Source organism: Biomphalaria glabrata, chromosome 18, assembly GCF_947242115.1.
Source record: "Biomphalaria glabrata chromosome 18, xgBioGlab47.1, whole genome shotgun sequence".
In the NCBI taxonomy this organism is placed as follows: domain Eukaryota; kingdom Metazoa; phylum Mollusca; class Gastropoda; family Planorbidae; genus Biomphalaria; species Biomphalaria glabrata.
This window is the reverse complement of record NC_074728.1, coordinates 13,204,757-13,217,327: the sequence shown is the minus strand read 5'-3', so window position 1 is coordinate 13,217,327 and position 12,571 is coordinate 13,204,757. Positions and strand designations below refer to the sequence as shown.

General features: G+C 40.1%; 1 protein-coding gene across 1 annotated transcript in view; it reads left to right on the top strand.

Moving 5' to 3' along the window:
- Window positions 1-3,351: 3,351 nt before the first annotated feature.
- LOC106052736 (uncharacterized) overlaps window positions 3,352-12,571 on the top strand; it is a 32,979-nt gene continuing 23,759 nt past the window's right edge. Inside the window, exon 1 of the mRNA XM_056017070.1 lies at window positions 3,352-3,563. Within this exon, the coding sequence (XP_055873045.1) occupies window positions 3,488-3,563 (76 nt within the window). The 5' untranslated portion in view covers window positions 3,352-3,487. The remainder of the gene's footprint in view (window positions 3,564-12,571) is intronic.

Sequence of the window (12,571 nt, the reverse complement as noted above, 5' to 3'; positions counted from 1 at the left end):
TGTATTAATACTTCAGTGTTATCTTTATTTAGATTACGAAAGGGGATGTATGAATACTTCAGAGTTAAGACGAGACCAACGAATGGTCTCGGTTAAGATGGCCATTCAAAGCAAAACATTATAGTTCATGTATTTATTTCAGCTAACAGTATACATCTAACTTTGTGGGGAAAATGAGAAAAAGATATATATATATAGAGAGAGAGAGAGAGATAGAGAGAGAGAGGTGGGAGACAAAATCGGGTTTTCTTTTTGTCATTTTTTTTTTGTCTTAAACTATATTTCGTGCCTTTACTATTTATTTGAAAGTTTCCAGTGAATCTGATCAAACAATGTATCTTGAAACATTGAGTCTTATAACCATTTCAAAGCTCATTTAGTTTAGTTATTGTCTACTAGTATTTGGTTGCGTTTTATCTCTCTCCACTGACTTGCTAGAATTATTGTTATGTGTAATCGCGGATAGCGCCTTTTATAGCGTTAGTGTCTGATTAGTACAACCCTCTTACTCTCCTTAAATGTAAAAGGGGGTGCGGCCTCGTTCGTTAATATTTCAGCGACGTTTGTTGGGCTCGTCTTAAAGGTGCCGATAAAAAAAAATTATGGTATGAGCCTGTACCCGGCCGAGTGATTCGAGAGCCTTCTTGCTTGCGTACACTTGAACGGTCAAGCTGTACTTTATCTGCGATCCGATGGGTCCTAGGCACAGTGAGTATAGCATGTCAGCTCTAGCGTTCCACTTTGTATTGGCTAAGTAGCGGTAACTACTCCGAGGTCTTTCTTTCAACCTCCTGGATTTATTCTGATTAAAAGCAATATTTGCAGCACATTCCCCGAAAGTTATCCCTCTTTTTAAAATTAAAGCGAAGATAGGACGGAATAAGGACAACACTATGTAGATTGCGAAAGTTGGATTTTACATAAAGATGGACATTCAAACCAAGAGATTTTATCCAGTGTATCTCATTTCACTAACAAAGTCAATGCGTTAAGAATTACTTAAATAAACCATGGAACTATACTAAAGGAACTACGACTTCCCGTTTTTTTTTTTTTTACAAAGCCGTATAGAAAACAGGTTCTTTGCTCATGTTCTCGAGCATCCTGCAATGCCTACAAAATACAATTACAGAGACAAAGAAGGATTTTATGCCTAGAACGCGCGCAATTTACCCGTGATGCTTAGATTTTTTTTTTGGCTTTTTATAAACAGATCAATAAAAACTTTATCCATTTTGAGACAAGCTGTTGTAGTAGATATAATTTATTAGAGTAAGAGATTATCACAGATAATTTTATTTTTGATCACCCTTCGCGTCTAATTCACTCAAAGCTTATGCTTCTGTTTTGAAGTTGCCGTTCGTTAAGTAAATTTCATGTTAGGTATTTTCTACTAGATCTGGGTAATTTTAATGTGCTTATTATCATATAGTATTGCTCTTACGCATTAAAAAAAAAAAAAACGAAATTCATAAAGAATGTTATTTCTATCTCTCATTAGGTTAATTCATATTTGCATAAGAACCGTCATCAGTAATTAATACAAAACGTAAGCCCACATTTAGGCCTAATGTAAACGAAGTTAATAAACGTGCGATCGATAGCAAGGACCCCTTTTATTAAACAGTAAATTTTTATTGATATATTATCTATCTATAGTATTAAAGAGATTTTTAAAAAATCTAGATTATGAAAAAAAATGCCTATTAGGTCTATTGATAGTAGACTTATTCGCAGACGGTAGGCCTATATTTAGAGACTTAGATCTAATGATGCCATTCTATTTTTAGCAATGTTTCTAAAAGTCGAGCTCAACTATTTAAATCTTTACGACATTAGACACGGACATTTTAATTCGAGACAATATTTAAAAATAATCAAATGAAATCAACTTATTTAATGTACGATAGCCTATCAGATATAGTATGTTTTTTTTGCAGACGATTTTTATAGTTATCAAATATAATAATAATAATAAGGCTTGTCTTCGAGTCCGAAGATAAATGAAGAATGCAGTATTTCCTGTGACTGATCATCCCCAGCTGTGACCTACATGTTTTGCCACTCCCAGGGCAAGCATAACCATTGTCCGCAGGTGGTCGATTTAGATTTTCTTTACGCCGTCAGCGTTTGTCCTCGGCTTAGGCGTCAACATTCCTTGGCTGACATAGAAGAGAGCACCTGGTTGCATGCGGCCTCAGAACGAGACAGCTGGGGGTCACTCTCGAAGGCCGCGGGATACACATTTGAGACCAAAAGAGATCTAATATATGATGCTACTTAAAACCATGTTAATAAAGTAACTATTAATCTGGGTATATTTAAAACTAGAAAATAGATCTAGGCATTTTCCATAACGGAAATAGATCTACAGTGTTTACAAACAAAGTAAAATGCCGTAATCTAAAGTAATACTAGATAAAGCGCTATATCTAGAAAATAGAATCTAAATCTATTATCAGTTTGATTATTACTACGTTTATATATTACGACTGTGTAGAACAGGCATCTAGATTGATTGTAAACACTGTAGATCAATATTCGATAACGAAAATGCCTAAATCCATGGGCGTAGCCGGGGGGGGCGGTTTGGGGGGTTCAACCCCCCCGGGGGGGGGGATCGGAATTTAGTGACTGATTTTTGCTTTGATTTTGTTTATTTTAGGTAAGATTTTAATGCTAAACCATCACTTTCCCCAAATGTAGGCTACAATAGGACGAAATATAAACAATAAATGAATTGCCTATTTTTACATTAATAAAAAATAATGGTGATTTATTTTGTCGGATTTGGACTTTGCGGAACACAATAAAACTGCCAATGAGAAACGCCGCAACACATGAGTTATTATTTTTTCATGTTTTAGCGGGACGGTTCCGCTTAATGAGGAACGGTAGGCGCATCTGCAAGTAGCATATGAAACTGCACCATATCTAGTAGAAAAAAACCAACGTTGGAATCCCTTAGAACATATAATTTTGAGTAGGATGATCAAAAATAAAATAATTTTATGATGATCTCTTACTCTAAAAAAATATATCTACCATAACAGCTTGTCTGAAAATGGATAAAGTTTTTAAGAATCTGTTTATAAAGAGCTAAATAACATTTTCTAAGCAACACTGGTAAATCGCGTGCCTTGGAGGCGTACAATCCTTCTTTGTCTATGTCATTGTCTTTTAAATACAGTGCAGGATGCGCAAAGATCTGTTTGAAGTCGTAGTTCCTTTAGTATAGTTCCATGATTAAACAACATAACTATATATAGGATGCATGAGAAAAATCGGGTATTCTTATATTATGTCATTTTCAGGGTTTTCCCGTAGCTTTTTTTTAGTACCTTTTAGAGCGTATTTTGAAATCTCCAATAAATGGGACATTCCAAGATACTTTTTACTGTTCAATTATTGCCTAGTTTATCTATTGTCTATGTTGTTACATCAATTCTAGATTTTGATTGAGTTTGTATTGTATCTCATAAAAAATATGACAAGTTCAAGTCATTTTAATTCACATGTAGATTATTTTCCAATAGGAACCGATTTTAGCAAAATTCATCCAGGTAAGTGTGTAATACCTGTGTAAGACACTGTGTAAGACCTGTGTAAGTCTTGTGCTGGGTTTGTCTAATAGACAACATAAGCTATAGCCTAGAGCTCCCACTTGTTGCTAATGGGCACCCCAAAAATCTTTTCTGTAATAGTTGTAATCATTTTGAAAAAAGGGCAAATGAGAAATTGCCTAATGTTGATTACACGGGGCCTTATCAAGTCTAAGTCTTAGAGAGAGATAAAGAGCCCACCTCCACCCTACCTCACATTAGTCCATATTAGCATAAGAACAGTCCCTAGTAAGCTATTAAACTTCCATGTTCTGATAATACAAAGGATATTAAAACTGTAAGTTTATATATAAAAAAAATAAATATAGGAAACTTAATAGGAAAAAAATACATCACAGTTAGTCCACAAAATTATTAACTTTAAGTATTGGTAAGGTGCTAATGATATATAGGTTATATGTGAATGTTACAGAGCAATTTGTATTACTTATAAAAGGTTTCGATGAAACTTTTGTTGTTGTAGAGTTAGCATTCGTGCACTCCTTAAGGGAGCAACAAAAAGGCCAAATAGTTTTTATGCATTTATTGAAAGTGTAAGAAGTGGCGTCACTAGGGTCGGTGTCACCCGGTGCGGTTAGCTCAGGGTGTCACCCCCCCCCCGACCATAAACTATCTTACATCCTTTTTGTTGATCAACAGTAAACTGATTACCTACTTTTTTTTGCACAGATTTAAAATGAGTGGCAATTCTATTTTAAAATCCCATTGTTTATGACATTTAACAAATAGTTTTGCACATTTTACAATGTATATCTATTAACATTACCTAAATATGTTTCTTTTGTTAGACTTACAGACGGAAAACAATATAACATTATACTGTGTTATTTAAACTTTGACTACCACCTAAAGGAGAAAATGTACTTTGCCCTACCTTAGTCATCTATTGGTTTCGGGAAGCACTTACAAATCCACCAGCGATGTCCGGGGCGAAGCCCCGAGCGTCAAGCATTTTTCAGCATTTCTGAGCTTCAAAAATTCATGCTCCTTAAGTCTAGCTTGTACTATTTCTAGTAGTAAGAATATTGCAGCTCAAATATAATTCAATTAAGAAGAGGTTGGCCGTACTGACCTGTTAAAGACATTCGAGGCAAATGAACAGTGCTTCTAAAACTTTAAGCGTTGGCGCCCCTGCCAGCTAAACGTTAAGTCTTTTTTGTTTCAAAAATAGGGTTATGTATATAGTTTTAAACTGTTTTGTTGTATAAGCGAAAAAGTTCTTTTTGGAAAATTATAGAGGCGTCGGGTTCCCTATCGATCCAGCAAGGTGGTCTGTTGAAGCGCCCTTAGCTCCTCCACGCGTTTTCCTTCGTACTCAGCTTGTGTCGTCTTCAACGCATTTTTCTTCCCGTAGTAAGAAGAGCTTATGTCAGTGTTAAATTATAACGGGGTGGGACGTTCCGATAATGAGAGCAATATTTATACTAGTTAAAAAATAGTTGCTCAAATATAGTCCAATAAAGAAGAAGGCAGAATTGGTCATTTCAATTATACGAGAGATGTTCGAGGTACATATAACGAAAGTATGTCTTAACACCATGTTAGTGCTCAGTAAGAACTTTTCGTTTTTTGTGACAACATAACGATGTTAAACACTTGGGAGAGTTTGAACCATTCTGACCATTCAAAAAGAATCACGTCAGCAGAGACATTTTGAAATATCTTCTTCAAAATGTTTTTAATAGATATTTATGCAGAAGCCTCACACAAAAATGGTATGCATTTAAAAAGAACCTTATTAGTAGATGATTCGAAGTCTTAATCCAACAATATTTTAAACTTTTAAACATTGATAATGTCATTTCACTGGGTTTATGTATGTTTTCTTGAAAAGAGCCTTTTGAATCGATCGTACTGCTAACGTAGGAAAGTTCTAATTGGACGACAAAACGACGTCAAATAATTAACAATTTAAGTTTTCTTAAAGTATATTAATAAAGTCGCTTTCACCTAATTAATACTACAATATATATATAACTATGCAAATATAACTAATTTTTGTTGTTAAAAAAAAAAACTGCCGTTGCATCCCCCTTTTTATCACGTAACTTTTTGGAGATTTATACCAAATAATAAAAACAAAAAACTTAAATAGAGCCTAAAATAAAATATATAGATTTAGTTTAGTACAGTAGATATTCCTATACATATTTTTGAATTTATCTAGAGACTTTTTTTTATTTTGAAGTTTTTGCCAATATTTTTTTTTCCCATTCGGGTGTCACCCCCTCCCCAACGGTTGTCACCCGTTGCGGACCGCACCCCCCGCACCTCCCTAGTGACGCCACTGCCTTCATCACTAATATGCATTTTACAATAGATGGAGTTTAGCGGCAAATATGAGGGAAATTTCTGGATTGTCACTCAAAATTACTCTCGAACTACAAAGCACGAGGCAAGTTGATGGTAAATTGAAAAGATTTTCAAAAACTTCAGTGCTATTGAAAACGATTGAGATATTTTCAACATGTGGATTGAGAAGTAGTGAAACCAGACTTGCAACTTGAAATAATTGCTATCAAATAATCATCTCAAACATTTCTAACTGTTCAGAATTAAACATCTACACAGGCTTGTCGAAAGTTGCCCAAATGTAATATCTCATGCTTGGAGATTATGTGCAATGTATCAGACTATAATTGTGAGCTGTTTAGGAAATGCTATGTTAGAACTAGACTGACGGGTGAACTACTAGGTTCGTGTTAAATAAGTACTGCGGTACTTTCAAAGCTGAACCAAATTAAAAAGAACTCTCAGCCTCGTAGCTTCACACATTGAAATAGTTCTATGTTGAAATCATTAAGTCTGATACTAAATTTCTGTATCTTCTTAATTACCAAAAAGTATGGATCCACATTTTTCCATTAGTTTTTCGACCCGCTTTTTAAAAAGTTTGCCCATCACTGGTTTACTTCATAAGATAAGATTCTGACCATCTTCTGGAGCGCATCGTGTTAGCGCAAATTCTTTCTCATCTTGAACAGTACTGTCTCTTGGAAGAATTTCAATCTGCATATAGGAAGTGCCGTAGCACAGAGACAGCAGTGGTCAGGGTACTAAACGACTTACTTCACAATTCCGACAAAGGCCACATATCAATTCTTTCCATGCTGGACTTGTCCGCTGCCTTTGATACGCTAGACCATGAAATTATGATGGCCAGATTCTCTGCAACTTTTGGTTTAGCAGGAGTCGTCCTAAAGTGGCTTGGATCCTACCTGACGGAACGCACCCAAAGTGTCGTTGTTAGCGGGACGGAATCAACAAGTTTACTTTTGAAGTACGGAGTACCCCAAGGATCAGTTCTAGGCCCAGTACTGTTCACTATGTACACATATCCACTCAGCAGTGTCATACGGCCAACCGGCATCTTATACCACTTCTTTGCCGATGACTCACAGTTATACGATTCATCAGTACCCTCAGAGGTGTCGCATCTGGCAGAGAAAATCAGTACTACCGTTGCAAGGGTGAGCGATTGGATGGTTGAAAATAAACTCAAGATGAACGAAGACAAGACAGAAATAATTAAGATTGGCACTAGGAACAATGTCTCAAAAGTTGAAAGCACAGATTCTCTCTTTATCACGAACTGTCATGTTCCTTTTGTCCATGTAGTGCGGAATCTTGGAGTTTTCTTCGACTCAACACTATCTTTCGACCCACACATACGTCAGCTCTGCAAACGTCTTTATCTGCAGCTGGCAGATTAGGCCAGATCCGACCATATTTAACAACGGAGTCAACGAAAACGCTAGCTGTGGCATTCATACTCTCCCGCCTTGACTACTGCAACGCCGTGCTAGCAGGTATACCTGATGACAAAATAGCCAAGCTGCAACGTATACAGAACAACGCCGCTCGAATAGTTCTTAAAAAAACTAGACAAGATTCTGCTACTACGCTCTTGCGCACGCTCCATTGGCTTCCCGTGAAAGCGAGAATCGATTACAAGGTCGCCACACTTTGTCATCAGTGTATATATAACAATGAGATGCCCCTGTACCTTATATGGCTCCTTTTGTCTCGAAAAGCAATGGATGCGCCCAAGTGAGTCACTGGTTTTGGCTTAATCTTGAGACGGGGCAGAATCTGGTGTGGCTAATCAAGCCAATTCTAGAACGGCAGACTTTGCCACAATTCGTACATGTGTATGCCTCTGATTTAGGGCTAGCAGACAGGGCAGCTTTCTTTTTTTCCCTCTTGATTAAAGCCGCTTCAATTCTTTTGTTCGCAGCAAGGGTTTTCCCAGCACGCACAGTCTGTCTCCATGCACTCCGGTCTTTGGCTATGTTTTCCCACATACTTTCACTGATGCCTGAGGCTCTCATGTCTCGCTTGCAGACATCTCTATATGTTAGTCTTGGGCGGCCCATGGGTCTGACTCCTTCCACAAGCTCAGCATATAAGATATCTTTCGGGATTCTACCATCTGGCATTCGGGTGACATGTCCGAGCCAGCGTAATCTTCTTTGTGTCAGGAGAGCATACATGCTGTTCATATTGGCCAATCTCAAAACTTCCTGATTGGAGACATGGTCCCTCCAAGAGATGCCCATTATGCGTCTCAGGCAGCGCAAGTGGAAACTATTCAATCTGTGCTCTTGGTACATGTATGTTGACCAGCTTTCACTGCCATAAAGGAGAGTGCTCACAACACAGGCGTTGTAGACTAGGATTTTGGTCGCTGTGGTCAATTTACCATTTTCCCAGACGCGATTGGAGAGTTTTGCCAATGCTGTGGTAGCTTTTCCTATCCTTTTTGTCAGCTCGATGTCTAAGTCTAGGTTACTGACAATTGTTGAACCCAAGTAGGTAAATTCCTGCACCACTGAAAGGGTGTGGTTCCCAATTTGTATTATAGGTATTTCTGCGACGTCTTGTGCCAGGATTTCGGTCTTGGAGAGACTTATAGTAAGGCTAAACTCTTGACAAGCAGCTGCTAAGGCGTTCACTAGCTTCTGTAGACCTCCTTGTGAGTGAGATACGAGTGCCGCGTCATCGGCAAACAGCAGCTCCCTTATCAAGATACGACGCCTTTTCGTTTTGGCTTTAAGACGTGCCAGGTTAAAGAGCCTTCCATCGGATCTGCTATGGATGTATATTCCGTCTTCCAGGGATTTAAAAGCACTGGATAGTACGACTGAGAAGAAGATGCCAAATAGTGTAGGGGCCAGAACACATCCTTGTTTTACACCGCTCTTAATGGAGAATGGCCTGGAGGAAGAACTTTCAAACTGAACGGTGCCCTGCATATTTTCGTGAAAAGCTGACACTAGTTTTCTTAACTTATTTGGGCAGCCGATTCTCTCTAGTACAGCAAACAGACCGCTTCTGCTAACAAGGTTAAAGGCCTTGGTCAAATCAATAAAAGCTATGAAGAGGGGCTGCTTTTGTTCTCTGCTCTTCTCCTGTAGCTGCCGCAGAGAGAAAATCATATCTGTTGTAGATCTACCTGCCCTAAAGCCACACTGCGACTCTGGATAAACACGATCTGCTAGGATCTGTAATCGCTTTAGTAATACTCTAGCAAAAGCCTTTCCGACTATGCTAAGCAGTGAGATGCATCTGTAATTGTTACAATCAGAGCGGTCGCCTTTATTTTTATAAATTGTAACAATGTTGGAGTCTTTCAATTCCTGGGGGACCATTCCTTGTTCCCAGCACAAGCTTAGCAGTTCATGGAGTGGTTTGATTAGGGCATGTTTTCCAGCCTGAATTACTTCAGCAGGAATGCCATCTCCTCCGGGTGTTTTCCCATGTGCAAGCATGTCAATGGCAATGCTCAGCTCCTTTACTGAGGGCGTTTCGTCTAATTCCGTCAAAACTGGAAGTGATGGGAAGTTGGAAACAGCATTTGGTGAGATGGCGTTTTCAATCTGGTAGAGTTCTGCATAGTGTTCTACCCATCGTTCCATTTGCAGCGCACGATCGCTGATGATTGAGCCATCTTTTGACTTTAGCGGAGCACACTTGCTGGTGTGAGGTCCAAAGGCTTTTCTCATGCCCTCATATAGTCCTCTTATGTTACCACAGTCGGCACAAGATTGAATGTCTTCGCATAGCTCCTGCCAGTATTTGTTAGCACATTGTCTCGCTACTCTTTGGGCATTGTTACGTGCAGCTCTGAGCCTTTTTAAGTTGCTTGGAGTGGGATCCTTCTTGTAGATTAGCATGGCTGCTCTCTTGTTCGTGGTGGCAGTTTCCATTTCTGGTAGACTAGCTTCAAACCAGTCTTCGCTTTTCTTGGTTTTGTTTCCAAAGACCAGTGATGATGTTTGGTAGATTGTATCACGCATAAACGTCCAGCCTTTTTCTACCTCAGTCACAGAGAAGTTTTTGAAAGCTTCCTCTAATTTGTTCTCAAATTCGGTGCAAAGATCAGGATTTTTTGTGCTAGTAGTATTTAGGCGTGATTTTTTTTCCCTGTGAAGTGTGGATCTTAGTTGGCAGCAGTCTTGTCCGGCAGGACACTAAAGTATGATCAGTATCACAATCCGCGCTTTGGTAGCTACGTGTCAGCAGTATATTTCCAATGTCCTTTTTTCGTGTCAGTATCATATCCAGCTGGTGCCAGTGCCCAGACCTAGGGTGCCTCCATGAGACACAGTGCTGTGGTTTTGTTCTGAAGTATGTGTTGGTAATGCAGAGCTTATGGTATGTGCAGAATTCAAGCAGTCTTTGTCCGTTCTCATTCATCTTTCCGATTCCAAAAAGCCCAAGACAGTCTGGCCAGGTAGTGTGATCTGATCCTACTCTGGCATTGAAGTCACCTAGAAGGATCATATGTTCTTTTTGAGGAATGTTTGCAATGGCTTCTTTGAGGTCTTCATAGAACTTGTCTTTGTCCTCCTGAAGTGAGCATAGTGTGGGGGCATAGGCACTAATTAGAGTGACTTTTCCAGATGCTGTCATCATACTTATGCTTAGTAGCCGTTCCGAGCCACCAACTGGAGGGACTATCATGGGAAGAAGACTGTTCTTGACAGCAAATCCCACACCATGTATTCGAGTCTCATCCTGTGCTTTCCCTTTCCAAAAGAAAGTGTAGTCAGTCTCGCGGAGCATGCCGTTTTCGGCCAGTCGGGTTTCTTGCAGGGCTGCAATGTCAATATGTAGCCTTTTTAGCTCGTTGTTTATAACTGCCGTCTTCCATGCATCGTCGATCTGCCTTAGATCATCAGTGAGACCAGGACACATTGTCCTGACATTCCAAGTGGCCAGTCGCATGACAGGGATTTTCTTTTTCAGTTTAATTTTTCTTCTTTTGTTGCTTGGTGCAAGTTTCCAGCCTACTTGTCGTTTTAAACTAAGCTCTAAGCACCCATTAGAGCAGGCAGGCTGTGGCGGATCAGCACCTAACTGACTGGGGGCTGCCCAGGTTGAGGTGGGCGGTAGCTGATCAGTGAGGCGCGAAGACCTCTCCCACCGTCAGAGACAACCCGTGGCGTCCATACATTACGCCAATCAAGTTGGACTTATAACCCGTAACTGTTGTCTCCCGTGTTGTTTTAGCCGCTTTGCAGCAGCACCAGAGTTTCCTCTCCGGGGCGCATTCCTGGGCCTTGGATAAAGGGGTCATGGGTGGCCCATTCGTCATGATCCCTCTCTCGACCTTGCTGATGTGATCCAAAGGAACGCATCGCATTACATTTGGCACCAACTCAGTTGCAGAAGCTGCCGGAGGGAATTTCGTAGCTGATACTCCCAACGCCTAAGGGGCTTCACTCCTGATTTCTCCTCGAGGTTGTCTCCTGAAGCCTCAGTACCGCAAGGCAGCGGGGGTTTGAAGTCAGAGTACCCCTCTCCTAGATGAACTGCCTTACTAGGCTGACGAGCTCCATCTGCCCGAAGCTCCCGGTTTTGTGGCGCCAGGTATCCGCCTTCACCCCTTCACCTGTTAGTAAGAGCAGTTTCGCCGGGCTTAATATCTAAGCCACACGAGCAGGCCAGGTGCTGGACTTAGTTGTCAGAGGCTATTTGAGACGCATGCCATTAGGAGTACTTTATAGACAATGGGAGCTTAACCCCATTGACACCCCTGGCCATGACAACCTTTGAAACCCACCCGACACTTTCCCTGTACCTTAGCGAACTGATTACTCCATATGTCCCCCAGAGAGCCCTGCACTCAATGGACTCAACGCTTTTAGTAGTGCCACGTTTCTCCCTCAAAAGCTACGGTCTGCGGGCTTTTTCAGTGCACGGACCAAAGGTTTGGAACTCACTCCCCATTGATCTCAGACAGACAACATGCTTCACCACTTTTAAGAAGAACATTAAGACCTACTTGTTTAAAACTTTTTTGGATTAACTGCTATTGTAACTATAGTGTTTTTGTTTGTAATGTTGTTACAGCGCCTTGAGCCTACATTTTGTTTGTTAACAGCGCTTTATAAAAAAAATTATTATTATTATTATCAGGAAAAGCGACACTTTCGCTACATTTTGCCCATGGGCGAAGCCAGGATCTTTTTTTGGGGTGGGATATATATATATATATACCTCCTTGATATATATCAAGGATATATATATATATATATATATATATATGTGTGTGTGTGGAGGCGCGGTGGCTGAGCGGTAAAGCGCTTGACTTCTGAACCGGGGGTCCCGGGTTCGACTCCTGGTGAAGACTGGGATTTTTTAATTTCAAGATCCTGAGTCCACCCAGCTCTAATGGGTACCTGACATTAGTTGGGGAAAAGTAAAGGCGGTTTGCCATTGTGCTGGCCACATGACACCCTCGTTAACCGTAGGCCATAGAATCAAATGACCTTTACATCATCTGCCCTATAGACCACAAGGTCTGAAGGGAACTTACTACTACCATATATATATACCATAGCGCCTTTGTCTCGGAAGACAATTGATGTGCCCAGATGAGTCACTGGCTTTGGTTACGAGATGGGGCAGAATCTGGAGTGACTGATCAAGCCAATTCTGGA